The 23,930-nt window shown below is 42.4% G+C and overlaps 1 protein-coding gene across 8 annotated transcripts in view; it reads left to right on the forward strand.

The window, feature by feature from the left end:
* The window catches only part of rapgef2b (Rap guanine nucleotide exchange factor 2b), a 393,772-nt gene that overhangs the window by 195,801 nt on the left and 174,041 nt on the right, over window positions 1-23,930 (forward strand). Inside the window, exon 1 of one of the 8 annotated variants that reach the window (XM_060851742.1) lies at window positions 7,505-7,592. The exons of 5 other annotated variants lie outside the window; for them this stretch is intronic. Coding sequence is in view for 2 of the 3 variants with exons in the window: in XM_060851740.1 (XP_060707723.1) it covers window positions 9,499-9,558 (60 nt within the window). In the remaining variant the exon portion in view is untranslated. Of the gene's footprint in view, window positions 1-7,504; window positions 7,593-8,745; window positions 8,814-9,356; window positions 9,559-23,930 lie in introns of those variants that run through there. 2 more of the 8 variants (XM_060851741.1, XM_060851740.1) reach the window with 2 other exon arrangements.

Raw genomic sequence — 23,930 nt, forward strand, 5'->3', positions numbered from 1 at the left:
AAATGGAGGGCTTTTAGGCTCTCCTCGTGGGGATATAGGTGTAGAGAAACTGGATGTCCATGGTGAAGATGAGATGTTGGGAGCCAGGGAATCAAACATCATTGCGAAAATGGAAGGTGTGGATTGTGTCCCGAATGAAGGGGGGAGTTACTGGACCAAAGGGGACAGAACGGAGTCAAGGTGAGAGGAGATGAGTTCAGTGGGGCAGAAGCAGGCAGAGACAATCAGTCAACTGGCTCTGTCAGGTTTATGAATTTTGGGTAGGAGATAGAAACAAGTGGTGCAAGGTTGGAGGCTGTGGATGGGCGATCTCCTGAGGCAATGAAATTGGCCACAGTTGTGGAGCTGATGGTTTGGTGATGAGGGATTGGGTTGTGATCGAAGGGGTGGTAGGAGGGGTGTCAGCAGGTTGGTGTGTGGTCTCAGTGAGGTAGAGGTTGGTGCGACAAACGAACACCACCACTTTTCCAGTGCCACACCTTTTGACTCAAACTATCACAGTGTGTCCCATGATAGCTGGTTTGCTGGTGAAGTTGGAGCAGAGGGCTGCGTGTTGCGAGAGAGAGAGCTTGGTGTGGGTGAGAGGGGCGGAAAAATTGAGGGGGTTGATGCGGCAATGGCAGTTGGAGATCAAAGAATCATTTTGAGTCTGGCAGAGATTTAACTGCATATCCTCTGACCTGATTTATTGAATCCACTGCTCTCCATTTGGTCCCCTTTACGTTGGAGAGACCGACTGCAAACTCGGAAAACTGTTCAGGGAACATCTGTGGTCTATACTCTCCAAACAACCCACCTTCTGGGTGCCAGCTAGTTCCACTCACTTTCCCACTCCCATGTCGACATGTCCATTCTGGGCTTCCTGCACTGTCAAAATAAGGCTGCACGCTAAATTGGAGGAAGAATACCTCAACTTCTACTGTGTGAGGTTACAACCATGTCGTCTTAACATAGAATTCACCAGCTTTCAAATCTCCCCCCACCTCATCCCAGATGCAGCCCTCCCCACTAGCACTGTCCCTTTGACCTGACCCAACCTGTCCATCTTCCTTCCTACCTATCTGCTTCCTTCCTTCCCACTGACCACTCACAATCACATTTTACCTGCATCCACCTATTGCCATCCCACCTACCTTACCCACATCACCTTTCGCCCACCCCCACCAGTCCCTTATTTATTTCTCGGCCTCCTTCACTGTCCCCAATCCTGATGAAAAGTTCTGACCTAAAATATTGACTCCCCTGCTCCTCTGATGCTGTTTGACCTGCTATGCTTTTTTCACCTCCACACATTTAACAACCCTGACTTTCCAGTATCTGCAGTCCTCACTGTCTCCAAGTTGCAGTTATATAGGGCCTTGGTGAAATCATGCCTGGAGTATCCCATGTAGTCTTGGTTGCTCCACTAAGAAAGGGTGTAAATACTGTAGAGGGAGAGCAGCAGGTCTTCACTCTGAAATGGCAAGACTGTCCTGTGAGGGGAGATTGGTTGACTGGACCTATACTCACTAGAGTATAAAAGAATGAGAGGGTGATCTGATTGAAGTGTATAAAATTCTAACAGGGCTGGATAGACTAGGTGTAAAGAGGATGTTTTTCAAAGAAAGTTTACAGCCCAGGAACAGGCCCTTCAGCCCTCCAAGCCTGAGCCAATCCAATGCACTGTCTTAACCTGTCGGTCAATTCCTAAGCATCTGTATCCCTCTGCTCCCCACCTACTCATGCATCTGTCCAGACGCATCTTAAATGAATCTACCATGCCTGCCTCCACCACCTCTGCTGGCAACGTGTTCCAAACGCCTACTACCCTCAGTGTGAAGTGCTTACCGTATGTATCCCCCTTAGACTGTCCACCTCTCACTTTGAAAGCATGACCTCTCATTATTGAATCCTTCACCTTGGGGAAAAAGCTTATCTGTATCCACCCTGTCTATACCCATCATGATTTTGTAAACCTCAATCAGGTCCCCCCCCCTCCATCTCCTTTTTTCTAATGAAAACAAACCTAACCTACTCAATCTCTCTTCATAGCTAGCACCTTCCATACCAGACAACATTCTCGTAAACCTTTTCTGCACCCTCTCCAAAGCGTCTACATCCTTTTGGTAATGTGGCGACCAGAACTGTACACAGTATTCTAAATGCGGCCGAACCAATGTCTTATACAATTTTAACATGACTTGCCAGCTCTTATACTGTATACCCTGTCTGATGAAGACAAGCATACTGTATGCCTTCTTGACTACTCTATCCACCTGTGCAGCAACCTTCAGGTACAATGGACCTGCACTCCCTGATCTCTCTGCCCATCAACTTTTCCCAAGGCTGTTCCATTCATTGTATAATTTGCTCTAGAATTAGACTTGCCTAAATGCATAATCTTTCATTTGTCTGGATTGAAAGCCATCTGCCACTTTTCTGTCCAACTCTCCAGTCTATGTATATCCTCCTGTATTCTCTGAATGTCCCTAATGCTTTCTGCTTCTCCACCAATCTTTGTGTCATCTGCAAACTTGCTGATCATTCAACAGTGCCCTCTTCCAGATCATTTATGTATATTACAAACAACAATGGCCCCAACACTGACTATATTATAAGATTAGATTAGATTAGATTGGATTACTTACAGTGTGGAAACAGGCCCTTCGGCCCAACAAGTCCACATTGACCCGCTGAAGCGCAACCCACCCATACCCCTACATTTACCCCTTACCTAACACTACGTGCAATTTAGCATGGTCAATTTACCTGACCCGCACATCTTTGGACTGTGGGAGGAAACCGGAGCACTCGGAGGAAACCCACGCAGACACGGGGAGAACGTGCAAACTCCACACAGTCAGTCATCTGAGTCGGGAATTGAACCCGGGTCTCAGGTGCTGTGAAGCAGCAGTGCTAACCACTGTACCACCGTGCCGCCTTTCTCCATTTCGAGAAACTCCCTTCAACTACCACTCTCTGTCTCCTGTTGCTCAACCAGTTCTTTATCCACCTAGCTAGAACACCCTGCACATCATGTGATTTCACTTTCTCCATTAGTCTACAATGGGGAACCTTATCAAACGCTTTACTGAAGTCCATGTATATGACATCAACAGCCCTTTCTTCATCCAACAACTTGGTCATTTCCTTGAAGAACTCTATTAAGTTGGTAAGGCACAATCTCCCCCGCATAAAACCATGTTGCCCATCATCGATAAGCTCATTCCTTTCCAAATATAAATAGATCCTATTTCTCAGTACCCTCTCCAGGAACTTCCCCCACCACTGACGTCAGGCTCATTGGTCTGTAGTTACCCGGAATATCCCTACTACCCTTCTTGTACAGGGGACAACATGAGCAACCTTCCAGTCCTCCGATATCTCACCTGTATTTAAGGATGCCACAAAGATATCTGTCAGGGCCCCAGCTATTTCCTCTCTCGCCTCCCTCGGCAACCTGGGATAGATCCCATCCGATCCTGGGGATTTGTCCACCTTAATAACCTCTAGCATACCCAACACATCTTCCCTACTTACGTCAACGTGATCCAGACTAATCAAACTCTCTAATCTCAAGATTCATCATGTTCCTCTCCTCAGTGAACACTGATGCAAAGTAATCATTCAGAATCTCAATCATTCTCTCAGGTTCGGCACATAGCCTTCCTTCATTATCTTTTAATGGACCAATCTTTTCTCTAGTTACCTGCTTGCTTCTTTTATAAGAATAAAATGTTTTGGGATTTTCCTTAATTCTGCTAACTAAAGCTATTTCATGACCCCTTTTAGCCAGCTTGATTCCTTGTTTAAGACTTGTCCTACTCTTCCTATATTCTTCTAGGACCTGTTCTGTCCTCAGTTGTCTAGACCTTATGTACGCTTCCCTTTCCTCTTGGCTAATCGTACAATTTCTCCTGTCATCCATGATTCACGAATCTTGCCCTTCCTATCTTTTGCCTTCAATGGGACATGCTCACCCTCCACTGCCATTAACCTATCTTTGAAAGCCTCCCACATCTCAAATAGATGTGTCCAATCCACATTTCCCAGCTCCTGCCTAATTTTGATATAATTGGCCTTGGCCCAGTTTAGCACTCTTCCCTTAGGACCACTCTTCTTTATCTACGAGTATTGTAATACTTACAGAATTGTAGTCACTGTTCCCAAAGAAATCCCCCCCCCCTCTGCAACTTCTACCACTTGTCCTGGCTCGTTCCCCAGTACCAGGACAAATATGGCCCCTTCCCTCGTTGGACTATTGACATACTGCTCTAGAAAACTCTCCTGGACTCTTGGTACAAATTCTACTCCATCCAGACCTCTGACGCTAAGTGTATCCCAGTCAATATTGGGAAAATTAAAATCTCCAATTACCGCTACCCTGTTGCCTCTACATCTATTCGTAATCTGTTTACCTATTTGTTCTTCTACCTCACGTTCACTATTGGGAGGTCTGTAATACAGCCTCAACAATGCAACTGCACCCTTCTTATTTCTCAGCTCCACCCATAATGCCTCACTACCCAAGACCATCATAGTATTCTCCTTTAGCACAGGCATGATATCGTCCCTGACCAGCAATGCAACTTCGCCTTCTCTTTTACTTCCTTCCCTGTCCTGTCTGAAACGTCTATATATCCTGGAACATTCAGTTGCCAATCATCATGCCCTTCCTTCAACCAAATCTCTGTGATGGCAATAATGTCATACTCCCAGGCACCAATCCAAGCCCTAAGTTCACCTGCCTTGCACACTATACTCCTTGCATTAAAGTATGTGCATTTCAGGCCACCAGTTCTTTTGCGCTCACCTGCTCTCTGCCTATTCTTCCCTTTATTAGTGCTATCTTCATAATTCTTACAGTCTACAGTCTCCACCTCACTGCCTACTTGTCTTCTCTTCTGGTTCCCAGTCCCCTGCCACAATAGTTTAAAACCTCCCCAACAACCGTTGGAAAAACTCCCCCAAGGACATTGCGGATGGAAGCTAGACGAGTGTAGCATCATGAGGTTATCCATGGGTTTGCAGTAGAGTGAAGTACTGAGGTGCCCATCCTTGATGGAGATGCAAATGTCCAAGAATGATACAGATACCAAAAATTAGTCCATGGTAAGTTTGATGGTGGGATAAAACTCATTGTTATCACTGTGTAGTTTTTCAGTGACTATTTGCCATGGATCCAGAGGAAGAAAATGTTGACAATATACCTGGTGTATATTGTTGGTGGGAGGTCCTGCGCAGAGAAAAATCTTGTTCGAACCTGTGCATGAAAATGTTGGCATATTGGAGTACAAGTTTGGTCCCTATGACTGCTTCATGTGTCTAGATGAAGAACTGCTTATCAAATGTGAAAACATTGTGGTTGAGGATAAAGCAGATGAGTTGTAGGACGGTGCTTGGAAATTGGCATTTATTGATGTTGAATACTGAGGCTGTTGCCGCGATGCCGTCATTGTGGGGGATGCTGGTTTAGAGTGCTGAAACCTTCAGTTTGACGAGGAATGTTCCTGGTTTGACTGGTCTGTGGGTGCTGAGTTTCTGTAAGAAATAATTACTGTTATGACAGAAGCTGAGAGTCTCCTGTACAATGGGTTTCAAGATGCCTTCAACATAGCCAGAGAGGTTCTCACATAGGGTCTCATTGCCTGATACGATGGGATGTCCTGGTGTGTTGGCTTTATGGATCTTTGGAAGGCAGTAGAGTCATTTACATGAAAAGTACTTGGGATGAGGGCGTGTAGGGAACTCTGAAGAACTGGATCCAAAGTCCTGATCACAGATATGCTCTTTGGTCAGATTGGCTGATAGTTGCCTGTAGTGTTCCTGGTCGTTCAGTTGTCGGTACACTTGCTTGCAGTAAGCTGTTCTATTCTGAATGACAATGGCTCCTCCTTTATTTGCAGGCTTGAGGACAGTGGTTTTGAGATATGGATGGCATTGCGTTGTGATCGACCGATGTTTTGCTCTATCTTGTGGGTGCAGCTGATGAATCTGGCATTTATATATTTCCTAACGGTTTGAGCATACATGTGGAAAAGCATGGCAGGTCAGGCAGCATCCGAGGATCCGGAAAATCAATGTTTCAGCCAAAAGCCCTTCATGAGGAATGGAGAAGTGTAGCATTGTGAGGTTATCCCATGGGTTTGCAGTAGAGTGAGGTGCTGAGGTGCCCATCCTTGATGGAGATGCATGTGTCCAAGAATGAGACAGATACTAAAATGTAGTCTATGGTGAGTTTGATGGTGGATGAAACTTGTTATCACTGTAGTTTTTCAGTGACTCCTTGCCATGGGTCTTGATGAATTCCTGATGAAGGGCTTTTGCCCGAAACGTCAATTTTCCTGCTCCTCGGATGCTGCCTGACCTGTGTTTTTCCAGCACCACATCTTAACTCTAATCTCCAGCATCTACGGTTCTCTCTTTGGCCTGGTTTGAGAATACGTGTCAAGCCCAGGGCAGCAGCCTCCAGTGGGGTCCAAGTTGACTCCTCCTCCACAACCATCTGATGAAGGAGTAGCGCTCCGAAAGCTAATGCTTCCAAATACATTTGGACTATAACCTTTTGAAAAGGTGAGAGAATAGGACGAAACTTTGCCTGCAGAACTTCATGAAGTTGTTTCTGATTACTCTCATTCACAAGGTGGGTGCAAGTGTAGAAGATATGTGCAAACCAGGCCCGAGCACAATTCCAGCATATTGCTTTTAGCTGCAATGCTGTCCACATTTATTGAAATGCCAACACCTTAGCTGCAGTCATTAATGTTCAAGGATTCGAGCAAGGCTAAGCAGTCTTCATAGGAAAGTTCTGGGGTTAGTTGTGTGGCTTTGGATCAAAGTTTTGGTCATGTGGCCTAATAGCTTATTGTCATTCCCTTGTTTTGTAATGCAACTGTGAAGTACCTTGTGATGTATTTTAGTGTCAGTGGTTCATTTTCTTGAATCGAGGGATCAATAGCTCCTTTTAAACTCTATTCCTAAGGATCATTAAACACCAAATCATTGAGAGATTGGAATAGCAGTCTTCAATTTTAAAAAAAGGTATAAGTTCTTCAAATTGAAATAAATAACTAAAAATTCCATAACACTTGCAAGAGACTAAAACAAATCTATAAAACATGGAGCATACTTTAATATGCATATAGTAATAAATAATTATCAGTATTATAGCCAATGATTTATACAGTTTCAATTGTAATTTTAGGAAGTGTTTCATAGTAAATTGGCAGATATTTAAGATAATACAATGAAACTAATGTAAACATGTGAGACTGAGTCGCACCCCATTGTTCAATTGGGTGGGAACGGATGATGTCAATCAGCATTTGAAAGCAAATGGCAGGAAATGGGAATGTTGTCTCTGCGAACAAATGCTGATGAAGTTAATGCTGGCTTGTAATAGTCTGCCCAGAAAACATTCTGTATTGCGTTTTATCAGGGAAATTAACCCGCAATTTTAAATTGTAATTTTGATCAGCAGTTTTATTTTGAAAGCCTGGCTGACGTTACACAATTTTGGCTTCAGCGTTCCATTGTGCTTTCTCAGAAGTGCTGTTGGGTTTGATGTTTTATAAGTAAATTCCCAGGAGTAATGCATGCAAGCTGTCTGAAAGGTGAGAGAAGCTACGCAGTGATATTATTAGGGAAAATATAGTGAGGCCATGGTAATTGTGGATTTGTGGGTGGGAACTTCTAAATCATGTTGCAAATGTTAATTGCCTGATTAGATTGAAAATGGTAGAAAGGATAATTGCTGATGGTTGCCTTATGGTGACCATTATAGTTGTGATACAAGATCTATTTCTTAGGAGTTCAGAGACTGGAAAAGCAGTTTGTGAGAAATGTTAGACTAGCATCCAGTTTGCATTTTTGAACACCAGAAGTTGCTGTGTCAGTGATTGTATTTGCACCACATACACACTCGCACTCTGATATTAGTCTTTTCATATTTGCTAGCTAAACAAATGAGGTTTTCTTCCTGGCACTACGTCAGTGATGTATAATCAGTAAAAATTCCCAGTGCAGTTAATTACCATAAGGTGAATTTGTTCAGTGGAGGCTGTGGCAAATTTGGTATTTAATATCTTTGAGATGCATATTATGTGTGTGTTAAGCTTTTGAAGGAAGCAGACGACATCTGCCTGTAGGCCAGAGCGCACGCAAAATGGATACAGTGAAGCAGCTACTGCCTGGACATATGGTCTAACTTAGTATGCATTTAGTGTCTTTGTGCACTGATGTGTATATTGAAGACTGTTCTAAGCAATTGTTGAATTTGTTGCAGCTAATTCAGGACCTTTTCCAGGTGATGTCATTTTATTATCCATAAAGGTTTATAAACCCGCTTCATAATTCAATCTTCCTCGTGATGGATTTCATTTTGAAACGCAGCACGCAGTCGATGAATGGACTCCCTCGGGTGGTTGGGTGGGGACCTGCAAGGTTATCTGATAGAAAACAGGCATTCAATTATTACTTTAGCCCGGCTTATCCATCTGTTAGTTGCACCTTTGCATGTGTAACTGTGTGCAGCTGGAGGGAAGGGGGCGAAGAAGAGTCTCTGAAATAAGTGTCTGTTTATTGCAATACAAGAATCAGTCTGGGGATGCATCGTGAGCGTCGTGGTTCAATTTTACTATAGGTTATGTGTCTGGCTACAGAATCGCGTTTTCTTGGAAGATATACTGTTCGTTTTCTAAGGGAACTGCAGACCACTTTGTGTGAAAATTTTCTTCTGTCCTTTGTGTTTTTGAAAGAAACCTTTCTTTGCTATCCAGGAAATGGCTTTTCTTGTTCGTTGCTATGCCAACTGCTTGCAGCCATGGCCTTCTAGAGTAAGCATGATTATACAATTACCGTGTACTATTTTACTTTGACCTAAATAAATCTGGTACTTTATTATTTTGCTTGTGACATTTGTGGTTGTAATGACTTCTAGTGTAGAGCTTGCCTTGTGTACAAGAAATAAAAATGTTAAGTGATTGTCTATTGCTGTCATAGTGCTAAGATTAATTGCTGAAAGTTGCTTAGCTTGGCTAAGCAGGAACCAGCAGTGACCACTCTGTCAGCTCGTTAGCAGCCAGGGAGGAGGTTCTTATACATACGTACTGCCCTGAATCTTTGGTTGCGAATGAAATGGGAGCATTAACAATGCTGTAGGCTGGTTTCTCGCCCTCCTCGAATAATCTAATACTGCATTAAGCCTTTTGAGGCAGTCTGTGCAGTCAGCCATTTTAGCTTTCTCACAATCAGACGATTTGCTGCTGTTTTAATGGAAGATAGATGTTTACTTTTAGTGTTTTTTCCCCATCTTTATTTGAAATACTTGTAGTTTATTTAGCCTTTTCATTATGAGGAAAAAAAAGCATCTGTTTGATTGATCTTCTGTGCCAAATCAAACACTGCTCGTAGAGTCACGTTAGCTGCTGCTTTTTTTTTGATATTGTAATGTGTGAATTGATGAGCTGATAGGAATCAATCCATGATGCTGAAATTCAGCTTAGCACGCATTTCTTCATTATGAAACCATTTGCAATTGGAACTAATCATCCAGTCATGGGACAACAGGACAAAAACGCAGTGAGTATTTCACAGTGACCTACTGCTATAATTGGATATCATATATTTACAACGTGACACTTAAAAAATCTCTAGTGCTGGAATTTAAAGGCAGAGTATAGTATGATGGAATAGTCTGATAGCAGAAATACTGTTGAATTAATTGTCATTTATGAATCACAATCTTTATAAATTACTTCCCAAAATTCTACTTAAATTATTTAATGTATTTATTCCTCAAAGTCTGTGTTATGTTGAATCAGTTCAGTTGGTATTAACTGAAATTTTAGTTTTAATGTGGTCACTGTATTACCCAAGGTTTTAAATATCCAGATGTAGAATTTGTTGAGCAGAGGTTCAAATTGTATACCTATTAACAATTGAAAGCACAATGGTACTAACTTAACATAGTACAAAAGTGGGGGCAGTTCATTTTTAGGTTTTGGATTTTGGCAAGGTATTAGCCTTTACTGTTCAAGGACAGCTGAAAAACCATTATGTGCATACTGTGTTGAATAGATAACTTTTATATAATAACATGTAAATAATTTTTCCCAAATAATTCATTTCAGGAAGTATTTAAATAGGAAAAGAATTTGCTTCTGCTCTGTCTTGAAATTAAACATTTAAACTTTGGAAGCATAAACATTAACAAACTTGTTCCACATGATGGATAGCAAAACCACATTTTAGTGGTCATTTGATAACTGATCCTTTAAGTTAGCCTGTCTTTACCTTCACTGGAATTCTTATTTTCTATAATGCATGCATGGAAAATGGTGAATGTAAATTTTATTTTGAGAAAGGTTAGGGTATCTGTGTTTATATGCAGTTTTTGCTAGGAAATGGTCAGAGGTGTCTACGTTTTGGAGAACAGGTTTTCCATGATTAGCTAAGGTTTGTCAAGTCTAAAAATAACATTTTCACTTAGAAAAAAACTATTTTAGATAACTATTAGCTATGGTTGATGTATAGGAGAAAATGAGTAGTGGAAACTGGCATAATTAATAGTGATACTTTTTAAAATAGTACATGTTGATAAAATTAATGGAATATATCAGTCCAGTTATACTGATTAGCTAGAAATGATGAAATTTGGAGGTAGATTCTAGAGTTAGAAAAAGTGTCATTCACGATGCTTTTTTTCTTATTGATTTTTACAAGTTATTGAATTTTTACAAATCCTTAGATGTCTTTTTATTCAAGGTGTTAATAGCTTATTACATTTATTTTAGAAAAAGGATTCATGTAAGAGATGCAGATATCATTTATAGTTTTATTTAAAATGGAATACTGGAAGTTGAACTGCAAGGTTAAATGCAAAAAAAATTGCAGAGCCAATTTTAAAATTTGAATAAAAGGATGTGCTCTCTGGTTTCTGTTCATATTCATATAGCAATGGCTATACAGTAAATTTTGCTGAGCCCAAGAACCAACTCAAATGTCCAGTTTTTGCTAAGTTTTCCAATTGATAAGGTTTCATAAGGTTTGATAAGGTTGCACAAAACTCACATTCTCGAAGTTGTTTTTAATCCTGTGCTCTTTCAGAATTAATTTTCCTTACTTCTGTCATGGGTTACACTGCTCCAGTGAGCTGTCTATCAATATCCACAGACTGCTCTTCTGTGTGTGTTTGTGTGATTTAACATTCTCACTGCTTATTTCTCTCTGTTTATCTCAGTATTTTGCACAAGTCTGTATTATACGACACTTACTGTTCAGCACCTTACCTTCTTGAATTATCCAGATTGCTGTGCATTTGGTTTGCCTTTCCAGTATAAGCAGATCCTCCACTGGCCAGTTTTTGGTTTGGTGGGTTTTTATATTGTTCCAATATTCCCAAGTCTCACATGCATTGAGCACTTCCTGGAATGTTGCTTACTTTCTTGATGCCATACAATTCATAATTATCATTTTCTTTCACTGGAATTATCTAAGTTTGAATCCACATCAAAATATTGTCTCTTCGTCCTTCCTTTCTATCATTTTTATTAAACTTATTCTTGGGAAATAGGCAATGCTAGCTAGGCTGGCATTTATTGCCCATGCCTAATTGTACTTCAGAAGGAGGTGAGCTGCCTTCTGAACTGCTGTAGCTACGCTTATAGTGTGTTGTGGAAGGAGTTTCAAGATTTTGACTCCATGCCAGTGAAGCAACAACTATATATTTCAAAGTCAGGATGCTGTACTGCTTGGACCAAAACTTGGAGGTGGTGATGTTCCTATATGTTTTATCTTTCTGTTGTAGTACATCCTGTAGCTGGTACACACTGCTGCAACTGTACATCAGTGGTGGAAGGAATGAATGTTGAAGGTGTTCGATGGTGTGCCTATGCTTCTTCCTGAATGGTGTTGAACTTCTTGAATGATATTAAAGTAGCAACAATCCAGGCAAATGTAGGGTATTCTACTTCTGACATGTCCCTTGCAATAATGTACAAAATATACTTCAGAAAGTCAGGAATTGAGTTTCGTCAGAAGGAAGTGGAGATGAATTGCCTACTTGGACACATCTACGTGAGTTTTATCTTTTGTATTTATGCGTTGGGCTCCCCCATCACTGAGGGTGGGATTGTTATGGAGCTTCCACTTCCTGTTGTTTTATTGATTGAATGTGATAGGACTGCAGAGTATATATATCAGATCCATTGGCTGTGGGATTGCTTAGCTCTGTCTGTTACATGCTGCTGCAAATGTGTTGCTGGTCAAAGCACAGCAGGCCAGGCAGCATCTCAGGAATAGCGAATTCGACGTTTCGAGCATAAGCCCTTCATCAGGAATAATTTTTTACTGTTACATGCTGCTCCCAGTATTTGGAATATAAATAGTTCTGTGTTGTAGTTTCTTCAGGTTTCATACCTCGTGTTTAAAATGTGAAAGTGCCAGTGTTGAACAAGGTGAAAAATCACACAACATCAGGTTATAGTCCAACTGGTTTATTTGAGTGCTGCTCCTTCATCATTGGACTATAACCTTGTTTTAAGAATTCCTGGTGTGCCATTTGACTGCCCACGGCTTTCTTGATTGAAATAGTTGGATTTCCCAGCTTGATGGTAGTAACAGAGAGGGAACTATGCTGGGCCACAAGGTTTTAATTGTGATTAAATAGCATTGTCCCACTCATCCAGAAAACTCCAGAAGCAGATGGTATGAAGTTTGCACAAAGTAAGGCATCTCCTTGGCTATTGAACACATGGTTTAAGTAACCCATGTTCTTTATTAATAGTAAGCTAAGTTATGAGCTTGTTTAAAGGTCTCTGTGAGAAACATTAATTGAAGAGAAAAGAATTGAGTGAATGCACAGCAGAAATTCACCAAAAAGCAAACATTACAGCTGAGAAAGGAGAAATGGGTGACTGGGTTGAATCTTTATTCCTGATATTTTTGGAATGAGTTTATTTCAAATATTCTTGCACCGTATAAAATAGTGTTTTTCTTTTTTGAGGTAAACTTTGATGTTCTTTCTGTTATAAGTACATTGGATGCCTCTTGTGAATAGGTTTAATGATTGACCCAGTGTCACTGAGAGAGTCATAGAGTTTTTACAGCATGGGAGAAGCCTTTCATGTCTATGCTGGTCATTAAACATCCATAGGGTCATAGAGCTATACAGCATGGAAACAGACCCTTTGGTCCAACTCGTCCATGCTGAGCAGATATCCTAAATTAATCTAGTCCCATTTGCCAGCATTTAGTCTGAATCCCTCTGAACCCTTCCTATTGATCTACCCATCCAGCTGCCTTTTAAATGACGTTATTGTGCCAGCCTCCACCACTTTCTCTGGTAGTTCATTCCACACATGCACCACCTGCCACCCTGTAGCTTTGGACTCCTCCACCCTGGGGAAAAGACCTTGACTGTTCACCCTATCCATGCATCTCATGATTTTATAAGGTCGCCCCACAGCCTCAGACGCTCCAGGGAAAATAGTCCTGGCATATTCAGCCTCTCCTTGTAGCTCAAAACCCCTCAACCCTGGTAATATCCATGTAAATTTTTTCTGAAGCCTTTCAAGTTTCACAACATCCTTCCTATACCAGGGAGACTAGAATTGAACACCGTATTCCAAAACTGGCCTAACCAATGCCCTGTACGGTGGCAATATGGCATCCCAACTCTTGTACTCAATGCACTGACCAATAAAGGCAAGAATACCAAATGCCTTCACTGTGCTGTTTACCTGAGACTCCACTTTGAAGGAACTTTGTGTCTTTGTTCAGCAACACTCCCCAGGACCCTATTGTTAAATGTATAAGCAATCCCACAGCTAACAGATCTGATCTATATAGTATATATGCTGTGCAGTCATATCACAACCAAACATTAAATGATGATGGATAGTAAAACAACAGGAGGTGGAAGCTCCACAAAAATCCCGTCCTCAATGATGAGGGAGCCCAACACAAATGCAAAAGATAAGACTGAAGGAAATCTACTCTAATCCGTTTAGCTGTGAATGTTGCAGCGTTTCAAGTGTTCATCTAATTGTCTCGACTGTTCCCATCTCTACCACTCTTTTAAGCAGCGAGTTCCAGATGCACAGAGCTTTAAAGTGACTGACTGCTCTACTAAGAGTTTCTCCTCTATAAACTTTTAGAACTTTGTGCACTTTATTTGAAATTCCCTCGCAACTTTTTCTGCTCTAAGGAAGACCATCCCAGTCTATCTCGTCTCTCTTTATATCTAAATTGCTCCAACTGAGACAGCAACCTGGTGAATGCAAGGTTTGTAGCTCAGGTTGAGGTTTAGGGTGTAGGTTTGCTCGCTGAGCTGTAGGTTTAATATCCAGACGTTTCATTACCTGGCTAGGTGACATCACCAGTGGCGACCTCCAAGTGAAGCGAAGTTGTTGTCTCCTGCTTTCTATTTATATGTTTGTCCTGGATGGGGTCCCTGAGGTTTGTGGTGATGTCATTTCCTGTTTGTTTTCTGAGGGGTTGATAGATGGTATCTAGATCTGTGTATTTGTTTATGACGTTGTGGTTGGAGTGCCAGGCCTCTAGGAATTCTCTGGCATGTCTCATCTTAGCCTGTCCCAGGATAGATGTGTTGTCCCAGTTGAATTGGTAGGTTTTTTTCATCCATGTGTAGGGCTACGAGGGAGAGAGTGTTGTGTCTTTTTGTGGCTAGGTGGTGTTCGTGTATCCCGGTGGCTAACTTTCTTCCTGTTTGTCCTACGTAGTGTTTGTGGCAGTCCTTGCATGGAATTTTGTAGATGACGTTGGTTTTGTCCATGGGTTGTACTGGGTCTTTTAAGTTTGTTAGTTTTTGTTTGAGAGTGTTGATGGGTTTTTGTGCTACTAGGATTCTGAGGGGTCTTAGTAGTCTGGCTGTCATTTCTGAAACCTCTTTGATGTATGGTAAGGTGGTTAGGGTTTCTGGCTGTGTTTGGTCTGCTTGTCGTGGTTTGTTCTTGAGGAATCTGCGGACTGTATTTTTTGAGTATCCGTTCTTCTTGAATACGTTGTATAGGTGGTTCTCCTTGTTTTCCGAAGTTTGTCTGTGCTGCAGTATGTGGTGGCTCGTTGGAATAGTGTTCTGGCCTGGCACTGCAACCACAGCGCCATAAACAAACGTACAGATCTAGATGCCATCTATCAACCCCTCAGAAAACGAACAGGAAATGACATCACCATAAACCCTAGGAACCCCATCCAGGAGAAAGATATAAATAGAAAGCAGGAGACAACAGCTTCGCTTCACTTGGAGGTCGCCACTGATGATGTTACCTAGCCAGGTAATGAAATGTCTGGGTATCAAACCAGCTCAGTGAGCAAACCTACACCCTAAACCTGGTGAATCTGTTTTGCACCCTCTGATTTATCATATCATTCCTATAGTGTGGTGATGAGAATTGCACAGTTCTCCAGCTGGGACCCAGCTAATGGTATGAACAGCTCCATCATAACCTCCTTAGTTCTTGGATTAATAAAGGCGAGTCATAGATGTACAGCATGGAAACAGACCCTTCGGTCCAACCTGTCCATGCCAACTAGATATCCCAACCCAATCTAGTCCCACCTGCCAGCACCTGGCCCATAAGCCTCCAAACCCTTCCTATTCATACACCCATCCAGATGCCTCTTAAATGTTGCAATTGTACCAGCTTCCACCACCACCTCTGCCAGCACATTCCATAAACGTTCCACCCCCTGCATGAAAAAGTTGCCCCTTAGATCTCTTTTATTTCTTTCCCCTCTCACCTGAAACCTATGCCCTCTAGTTCTGGACTCGCTGATCCCAGGGAAAAGACTTTATCCTATCCACGCCCCTCATAATTTTGTAAACCTTGATAAGGTCACCCCTCAGCCTCCAACGCTCCAGGGAAAACAGCCCCAGCCTGTTCAAATCCTCCAACCCTGGGAACATCCTTGTAAATCTTTTCTGAACCCTTTCAAGTTTTGCAACATCTTTCTGATAGGAAGGAGACCAGAATTGCATGCAATATTCCATCAGTGGCCTAACCAATGTCCTGTACAGCCGCAATATGACCTCCCAACTCCTGTACTCAATACTCTGACCAATAAAGGAAAGCATACCAAACGCCGTCTTCACTATCCTATCTACCTGTGACTCCACTTTCAAGGAGCAATGAACCTGCATTCCAAGGTCTCTTTGTTCAGCAACACTCCCTCGGTCAAGTGTATAAGTCCTGCTAAGATTTGCTTTCCCAAAATGCACCTCGCATTTATTTGAATTAAACTCCATCTGCCACTTCTCAGCGTCCAGAACCTGTTGTAATCTGAGGTAACCTCTTCGCTGTCTACTACAGCACCAATTTTGGTGTCATCTGCAAACTTACTGACTGTACCCCTTACGCTCGCATCCATATCATTTAAGTAAATGACAAAAAGGAGAGGACCCAGCACCGATCCTTGTGGCACTCCACTGGTCACAGGCCTCCAGTCTGAAAAACAACCCTCCAACACCACCCTCTGTCTTCTACCTTTGAGCCAGTTCTGTATCCAAATGGCTAGTTCTCCCTGTATTCCGTGAGATCTAACCTTGCTAATCTATCTCCCATGGGGAACCTTGTCGAACGACTTACTGAAGTCGATATAGATCACATCTACTGTTCTGCCCTCATCAATCCTCTGAGGTTTTTGAAGAAGTAACAATCAAGTTTGTGAGACAGGATTTCCCATGCACAAAGCCATGTTGACTATCCCTAATCAGTCCTTGCCTTTCCAAATACATGTACATCCAGTCCATCAGGATTCCCTCCAATAACTGAGGTCAGGCTCACTGGTCTATAGTTCCCTGGTTTGTCTTTATCGCCCTTCTTAAACCGTGGCACCATGTTTGCCAACCTCCAGTCTTCCGGCACCTCACCTGTGACTATCGATGATACAAATATCTCAGCAAGAGGTCCAGCAATCACTTCTCTAGCTTCCCACAGAGTTCTCGGGTACACCTGATCAGGTCCTGGGGATTTATCCACCTTTAACTGTTGCAAGACATCCAGCACTTCCTCCTCTATAATCTGGACATTTTGCAAGATGTCACCATCTATTTCCCGACAGTCTATATCTTCCATATCCTTTTCCACAGTAAATACTGATGCAAAATATTCATTTAGTATCTTCCCCCATTTTCTGTGGCTCCACACAAAGACAGCCTTGCTGATCTTTATGGGGCCCTATTCTCTCCCTAGTTACCCTTTTGTCCTTAATATATTTGTAAAAACCCTTTGGATTCTCCTTAATTCTATTTGCCAACGCTATCTCATGTCCCCTTTTTGCCCTCCTGATTTCCCTCTTAAGTATACTTCTACTCCCGTTATACTCTTCTAAGGATTCACTCGATCTATCCTGTCTATACCTGACATATGCTTCCTTCTTTTTCTTAACCAAATCCTCAATATCTTTAGTCATCCAGCATCCCCCACACCTACCAGCCTTCCCTTTTCACCTTGACAGGAATATACTTTCTCTAGATTCTTATCTCATTTCTGAAGGCTTCCCATTTTCCAGCTGTTCCTTTACCTGCGAACATCTGCCTTTCTCCAATTTAGAACTTCAACTTTTAGATCTGGTCTACCCTTTTCCATCACAATTTTAAAACGAATAGAATTATGGTCGCTGGCCCCAACATGCTCCCCCACTAACACCTCAGTCACCTGCCCTGCCTTATTTATCAAGAGTAAGTCGGGTTTTGCTCCTTCTGTAGTAGGTATGTCCACATACTGAATCAGAAAATTGTCTTGTACACGTTTAAGAAATTCCTCTCCATCTAAACCTTTAACACTATGGCAGTCCCAGTCGATGTTTGGAAAGTTAAAATCCCCTACCATAACTACCCTATTATTCTTACAAATAGCTGAGATCTCCTTACATGTTTGTTTCTCAATGTCCCTCTGACTATTAGGGGTCTATACTACAATCTCAATAAGGTGATTATCCCTTTCTTATTTCTCAGTTCCACCCAAATAACTTGCCTGGATGTATTTCTGGGAATATTCTCACTCAGCACAGTTGTAATGCTATCCCTTATCAAAAATGTCACTCCCCCTCCTTTCTTGCCCCTCTTTCTAATCTTCTTGTAGCATTTGTATCCTGGAACATTAAGCCGCCAGTCCTGCCCATCCCTGAGCCATGCTTCTGTAATTGCTATGATATCCTAGTCCCATGTTCCTAACCATGCCCTGAGTTCATCTGCCTTCCCTTTTAGGCCTCTTGCATTGAAAAAAATGCAGTTTAATTTATTAGTCCTGCCTGCCCTGACTGTTTGATTCGCTTCTGTTCCCAACTGTACCAGTCTCAGATTGATGTCTTTCCTCACTATCTCCCTGCATCCGACTCCCCTACCTTACTAATTTAAATCCTCCCAAGCAGTTCTAGCAAATTTCCCTGTCAGTATCGTAGTCCCCTTCCAATTTAGGTGCAATCTGTCCTTCTTGTACAGGTCACTTCTACCCCAGAAGAGATTCCAATGATCCGAAAACATGAATCCTTCTCCCATACAACAGCTCCTCATCCATGCATTCATCTGCTCTACCGTCTTATTCCTGCCCTCACTAGCTCGTAGCGCTGGGAGTAATCCAGATATTACTACCCTTGAGGACTTCCATTTTAAGTTTCTGCCTCACTCCCTGTAATCTCCCTTCAGAATCTCAACCTTTTCTCTTATCGTTGGTTCCAATGTGGATAATGACCTCTTGCTGGCCCCTCTCTCCCATGAGAACATTCTGAGACATCCTTGATCCTGGCACCAGGGAAACAACACAACATTCTGCTTTTTCTCTGCTGGCCACAAACGTCTGTCTGTACCTCGAACTACAGAATCCCCTAACAATTGATCTCTTGGAAGCTGACGTACCCCTCGTTGCAATAGAGCCAGTCCCAATACCAGAAACTTGGCTGTTTGTGCTACGTTCCCTTGAGAATCCATCACCCCCTCCATTTTCCAAAACGGCATACCTATTTGAAATGGGTATATCCACAAAAGACTCCTGCCCTAGGTGCCAACCTCTCTTACCCTTCCTGGAGTTAACCCATCTATGTGACTGTATCTGAGTCTTTCCCTCCTTCCTATAACTGCTATCTATCTATCTCTCCCTCCCTCACCATGTGCTTCCTTTGTCTGCTCAGTGCTCGCATGCTGCCTTAACCACCTTGTCTTTCTGTCCTGTTGTCCTCAAGGATCTATAAGACATGCATGTCCCCGTGATCTTTTGTACTTCTGGGGATCCTACAATTCAATGTGTACTCCATTATCTTGTTTGTCCTGTCAAAATGCATCATGTCACACTTTTTGGGTTTAAGGTCAATTCGCCACTGTTCAACACAACTGACCAACCTGTCTCTATTCTTGTGTATTTTCAGTCTCCTTACTATTTACAATGAAGCCAATTGTTATTTGCGAGCTTGGCTGATACCTCCATCATTCATGTCTCGATTATTAATATGCAAATGGCAAGGGACTCAGCACCAAGTCACTGGACACAGGCTTCGAGTCATAAAGTCATCCTTTGACCATCACCCTCTGCTTCCTGAAGCTAAGTTTCCTGTTTATCCCTACCACCCTTCTTGAATGATGGTACCACATTTGTTGTTCTCCATGTGTGGTGTTGTGGCTGATTGTTGTCCTGAAGGCTGGGTAGTTTGCTGCGAACGATGCAGTCTTTTTAAGGTTCTTCGAAGGTGAGAAATGGAGGTGTAGGGATGATCTTGGTAAGATGTTTATCGTCATCTATGACATGTTGAAGGCTGCAAAGAACATGGTGTAGTTTCTCCATTTTGGGGAGTTACTGACTCGGTTGTGTCCTGCATCTGTCTTCTGAGGAAGTTGTTGTAGTTTTTTGCTGTGGCACATGAGAATTGGTGATCAGTGAGTAGAGCACCGTATCCTGTTCTAATGATGGTGTCTTTCGACATCTTTAGGTGTCTGTCACATTCCTCCTCTTCTGAGCGGATCCTGTGTATAAATAGGCCTTGTCCATAGGAAATGGCTTCTTTAGCATGTTTAGGGTGGAAGCTAGAGAAGTGCAGCATCATCAAGTTATCCATGAGTTTACATTAGCCCCTTGGCATGCGACTCTCATACCTATCATGCTATTCCAGTCATTTGATTTGTCTCCAGCACCACCTAATCATTATGGCTTTGTGAATGGCAAGTTGTGTCTCGCTAACTTGATTGAGCTTTTCAAAGAAGTGACAAAGAAAACTGATCAAGCAGAACAGTGGACATTGTCTAAATGCATTTCAGCAAGGCGTTCGATAAGGTTCCATGTGGTAGACTAGTCAGCAAGGTTAGATTGCATGGATCCAGAGAGATTGGATACAAAATTGGTTTGAAAGTAGTAGAGAAAGGCTTGGTGGTGGTTTGCTTTTCAGACTGGTGACTTTTGACCAGCGGTGTGCCACGAGGTTTGGTGCTGGGTCCATTGCTTTTTGTCATTTCTATAAATGATGTGGATGTAGGAAGTTTGTAGATGACACTAAAATTGGCAGTATAGTGGATAGCAAAGTAGGTTACTTCAGAGCGCAACGCGACACTGATCAGATGGACCAACGGGCCAAAGAATGGCAGAATGGAGTTTAACTTAGATAAATGTGATGTTGAATTTTGGAAAGGCAAATCAGGGCAGGACTTACACACTTCATGGTTAGGTTCTGGAGACTGTTGAAGAAAAGAGATCTTGGGGTGCAGTTCATACTTCCTTGAAAGTGGAGTCCTAGGTAGTCAGGATAGTGAAGAAGCTGATGGTGCGTTTGTCTTTATTGGTCAGAGCATTGAGTGTAGGAGTTGGAATGCCACGTTGCAGATGTACAGGACATTGGTTCGGCCACTTTTGGAATACTGCATTCAGTTTTGGTCTTGCTGCTGTAAGAAAGGTGTTGTTATACTTGAAAGAGTTCAGAAAAGGATGTTGCCAAGGTTGGAAGATTTGAGCTATAAGGAGAGGTGCATGGAATAGGCTGGAGCTATTTTCCCTGGTGCGTTGGAGGCTGAAGTTTATAAAATCATGAGGTGCATGGATAGGGTGAATAGCCAAAGTCTTTTCCCCAGGGTAGGTGAATCTAAAACTATAGGGCATAAGTTTAAGGTAAGAGGGGACAAACATAAAAGGGCCTTTTTCACACATAGGGCAGTGCATGTGAGAGCTGGAATCAACTGTTAGAGGTGGAGGCTGTTGCAATTACAGAACTGAAAAGGCATCTGGATGGGTGTATGAATGGGAACAGTGGCGATCACAAATGAGATTAGATTAATTTTGGATGGCCAGTTAAATGAGTTGGACTGAAGGGTCTGTTTCCCTCTTGTACAACTCTGATTTCATGATTATGGGTAGGAACTGAACGTACTGTGCCACATTTGCGGACAACACAAAAATTGATGGAAAGGCAAGTTGCAAGTGGGATGCAAACTATTTCGTAGAATCATGGAATCCCTACAGTGCAGAAGCAGGCCATTCAGCCCATCAAATATGAACCACCTGTCTGAAGAGCATCCTACTCAGACCTACTTCCCTGTCCTATCACTGTAACCCTGCATGTCCCATGGCCAGTCCACCTAACCTGCACATCTTTGGACTGTGGGAGGAAACTGGAGCACCTGGAGAATGTGCAAACTCCACACAGGCAGTTGCCCAAGGTTGGAAGTGAGCTCAGGTCACTGGCACTGTGAGGCAGCAGTGCTAACCACTGAGTCAATGTGCTGTCCTGTTTACAGCGATATATTGGTAAGTTAAGTGAGTGGGCAAAATGTTGGCAAATGGAGTATAATGTGTGGGAAAATGTGAATTTTCTTCATTTTGGAAGTGAGAACGAAAGCACAAAGTATTATTTAACTTGAGAAAAACTGCAGAAAGCTGCAACAAAAAGTGACTTGTGGTAATTTATGAATGAAACAGAAAACTACCATTCAGATGCAGCAGGTGGTGAGGAAGGCTAATGGAATGTTGGCCCTAATTTCAAGGGTGCTGCACTATAACAGGGTCATCTTACTGCAGCATACGAGATCTGTGAGAATACATCTGGAGTATTGAGCAGTTTTGGTTCCCCTTTTTAGGGAAAAGCATTATTTCATTGGAGAAAGTTCAGAGAGGTTCACCAAGATGATTCCCAGGATGGAGGAGTTGTTTCCCAGGATGGAGAGAACAAAAGCTAAACAGGTTAGAGCTCTACTCATTGGAATTTAAAAGAATGAGAGATGGTCTAATTGATACACCACAGGATTAAGGGACTTGACAGAGTAACTGTTGAGAGGATATTCCCCTCATGGGAGAGTCAAGGACAAGAAGGCTTAGTCTCAGAATGAAGGAGCATCAATTTAAGACTGAGATACGGAGGAAGCTCTTCTCTAAGAGTTCAGTGTCTTTCAACTCCTTGCCAGGGAAATAGTGAGGGACGAGATCAGTCAGATACTAGTACAATTGGGGAAAGGAGCGAGTCAAACAGTTAGGGCAGGCAGGAACAAAGCAGAGAATGTGTAGGACTGATAAATTAAACTGCATTTAATTCCATGCAAGAGGCCTATCGTGGAAGGCAGATGAACCCAGGATTTGGTTAGGAACATGGGACTGGGATATCATAACAATAACAGATGTGGCTTGATGGTCAGCACTGGCAGCTTAATGTACCAGGATACAAATGCTATAGAAAGAGAGGCAAGAAAGGAGGGGGAGTTGTTTGGGTAGAACTGAGAAATAAGAAAGGGATGATCGCTTTGTTGGGATTGTATTGTCCCCCAGTAGTCAGCAGGAAATTGAGAAACAAATTTGTAAGGCAATTTCAGTTATCTGTGAGAATAATAGAGTGGCTATGGTAGGGGATTTTAACTTTCCAAACATAGACTGGGACTGCCATTGTGTTAAGGGTTTTGGTGGAGAGGAATTTAAGTGTGTACAAGAAACGTTTCTGATTCAGAATGTGGATGTTCCTACTAGAGAAGCTGCAAAACTTGACCTACTTTTGGGAATTAAGGCAGGGCATGTAACTGAGGTGTCAGTGGGAGGGCATTCCGGGGCCAGCGACCATAATTTTATAGTGATGGAAAAAGATAGACAGGATCTAAAAGATAAAATTCTATATTGGAGGAAGGAGAAAGTGAGGTCTGCAGGTGCTGGAGATCAGAGCTGAAAATGTGTTGCTGGAAAAGCACAGCAGGTCAGGCAGCATCCAAGGAGCAGGAGATTCGACGTTTTGGGCATAAGCCTTTCTTCAGGAAGCCCTTCTTTACTTTCCTCATTCCTGAAGAAGGGCTTATAGCCGAAACATCGAATATATTGGAGGAAGGCCGGTTTTGGTAGTATTAGGCAAGAACTTTCAAAAGTTGATTGGGAGCAGATGTTCACAGGTAAAAGGACAACTGGAAAGTGAGAAGCCTTCTAAAATGAGATAATGAGAGACCAAAGACAGTACATGTTATGATGTTTGGGGCGGCATGGTGGCTCAGTGGTCAGCACTGCAGTTTCACAGCGCCATGGACGCAATTCGATTCCAGCCTCTGGTGACTGTCTATGTGGAGTTTGCACATTTTCCCCGTGTCTGCGTGGGTTTCCTCTGATAATCCAAAGGTGTGCAGGTTAGGTGAATTGGCCATGCTAAATTGCCCATAGTGTTCAGGGATGTGTAGGTTAGGTGCATTAGTGAGGAGTAAATGTAGAGTAATAAGGTAGGGAATTGGGTTTTGGGTGCAATATGCTTTGGAGAGTTGGTGTGAACTTGTTGGGCCGAAGGGCCTGTTTCCACACTGTAGGGATTCTGTGATTCTTTGAGTGTGCAAGGCAAGGCTGGTAGTTGTTGGGAATACTAGGTGACTAGAGAAATTGCAATTTTGGTTAAGAAAAAGAAGCATAGAGCAGATATAGGCAGTGGAGATGGATTGCATCCTTAGAGTGTAAAGACAATGGAAGTATACTTAAGGAAATCAAGAGGGCAGAAAGGGG

This window comes from Hemiscyllium ocellatum, chromosome 36 (assembly GCF_020745735.1).
Source record: "Hemiscyllium ocellatum isolate sHemOce1 chromosome 36, sHemOce1.pat.X.cur, whole genome shotgun sequence".
NCBI classification, from domain to species: domain Eukaryota; kingdom Metazoa; phylum Chordata; class Chondrichthyes; order Orectolobiformes; family Hemiscylliidae; genus Hemiscyllium; species Hemiscyllium ocellatum.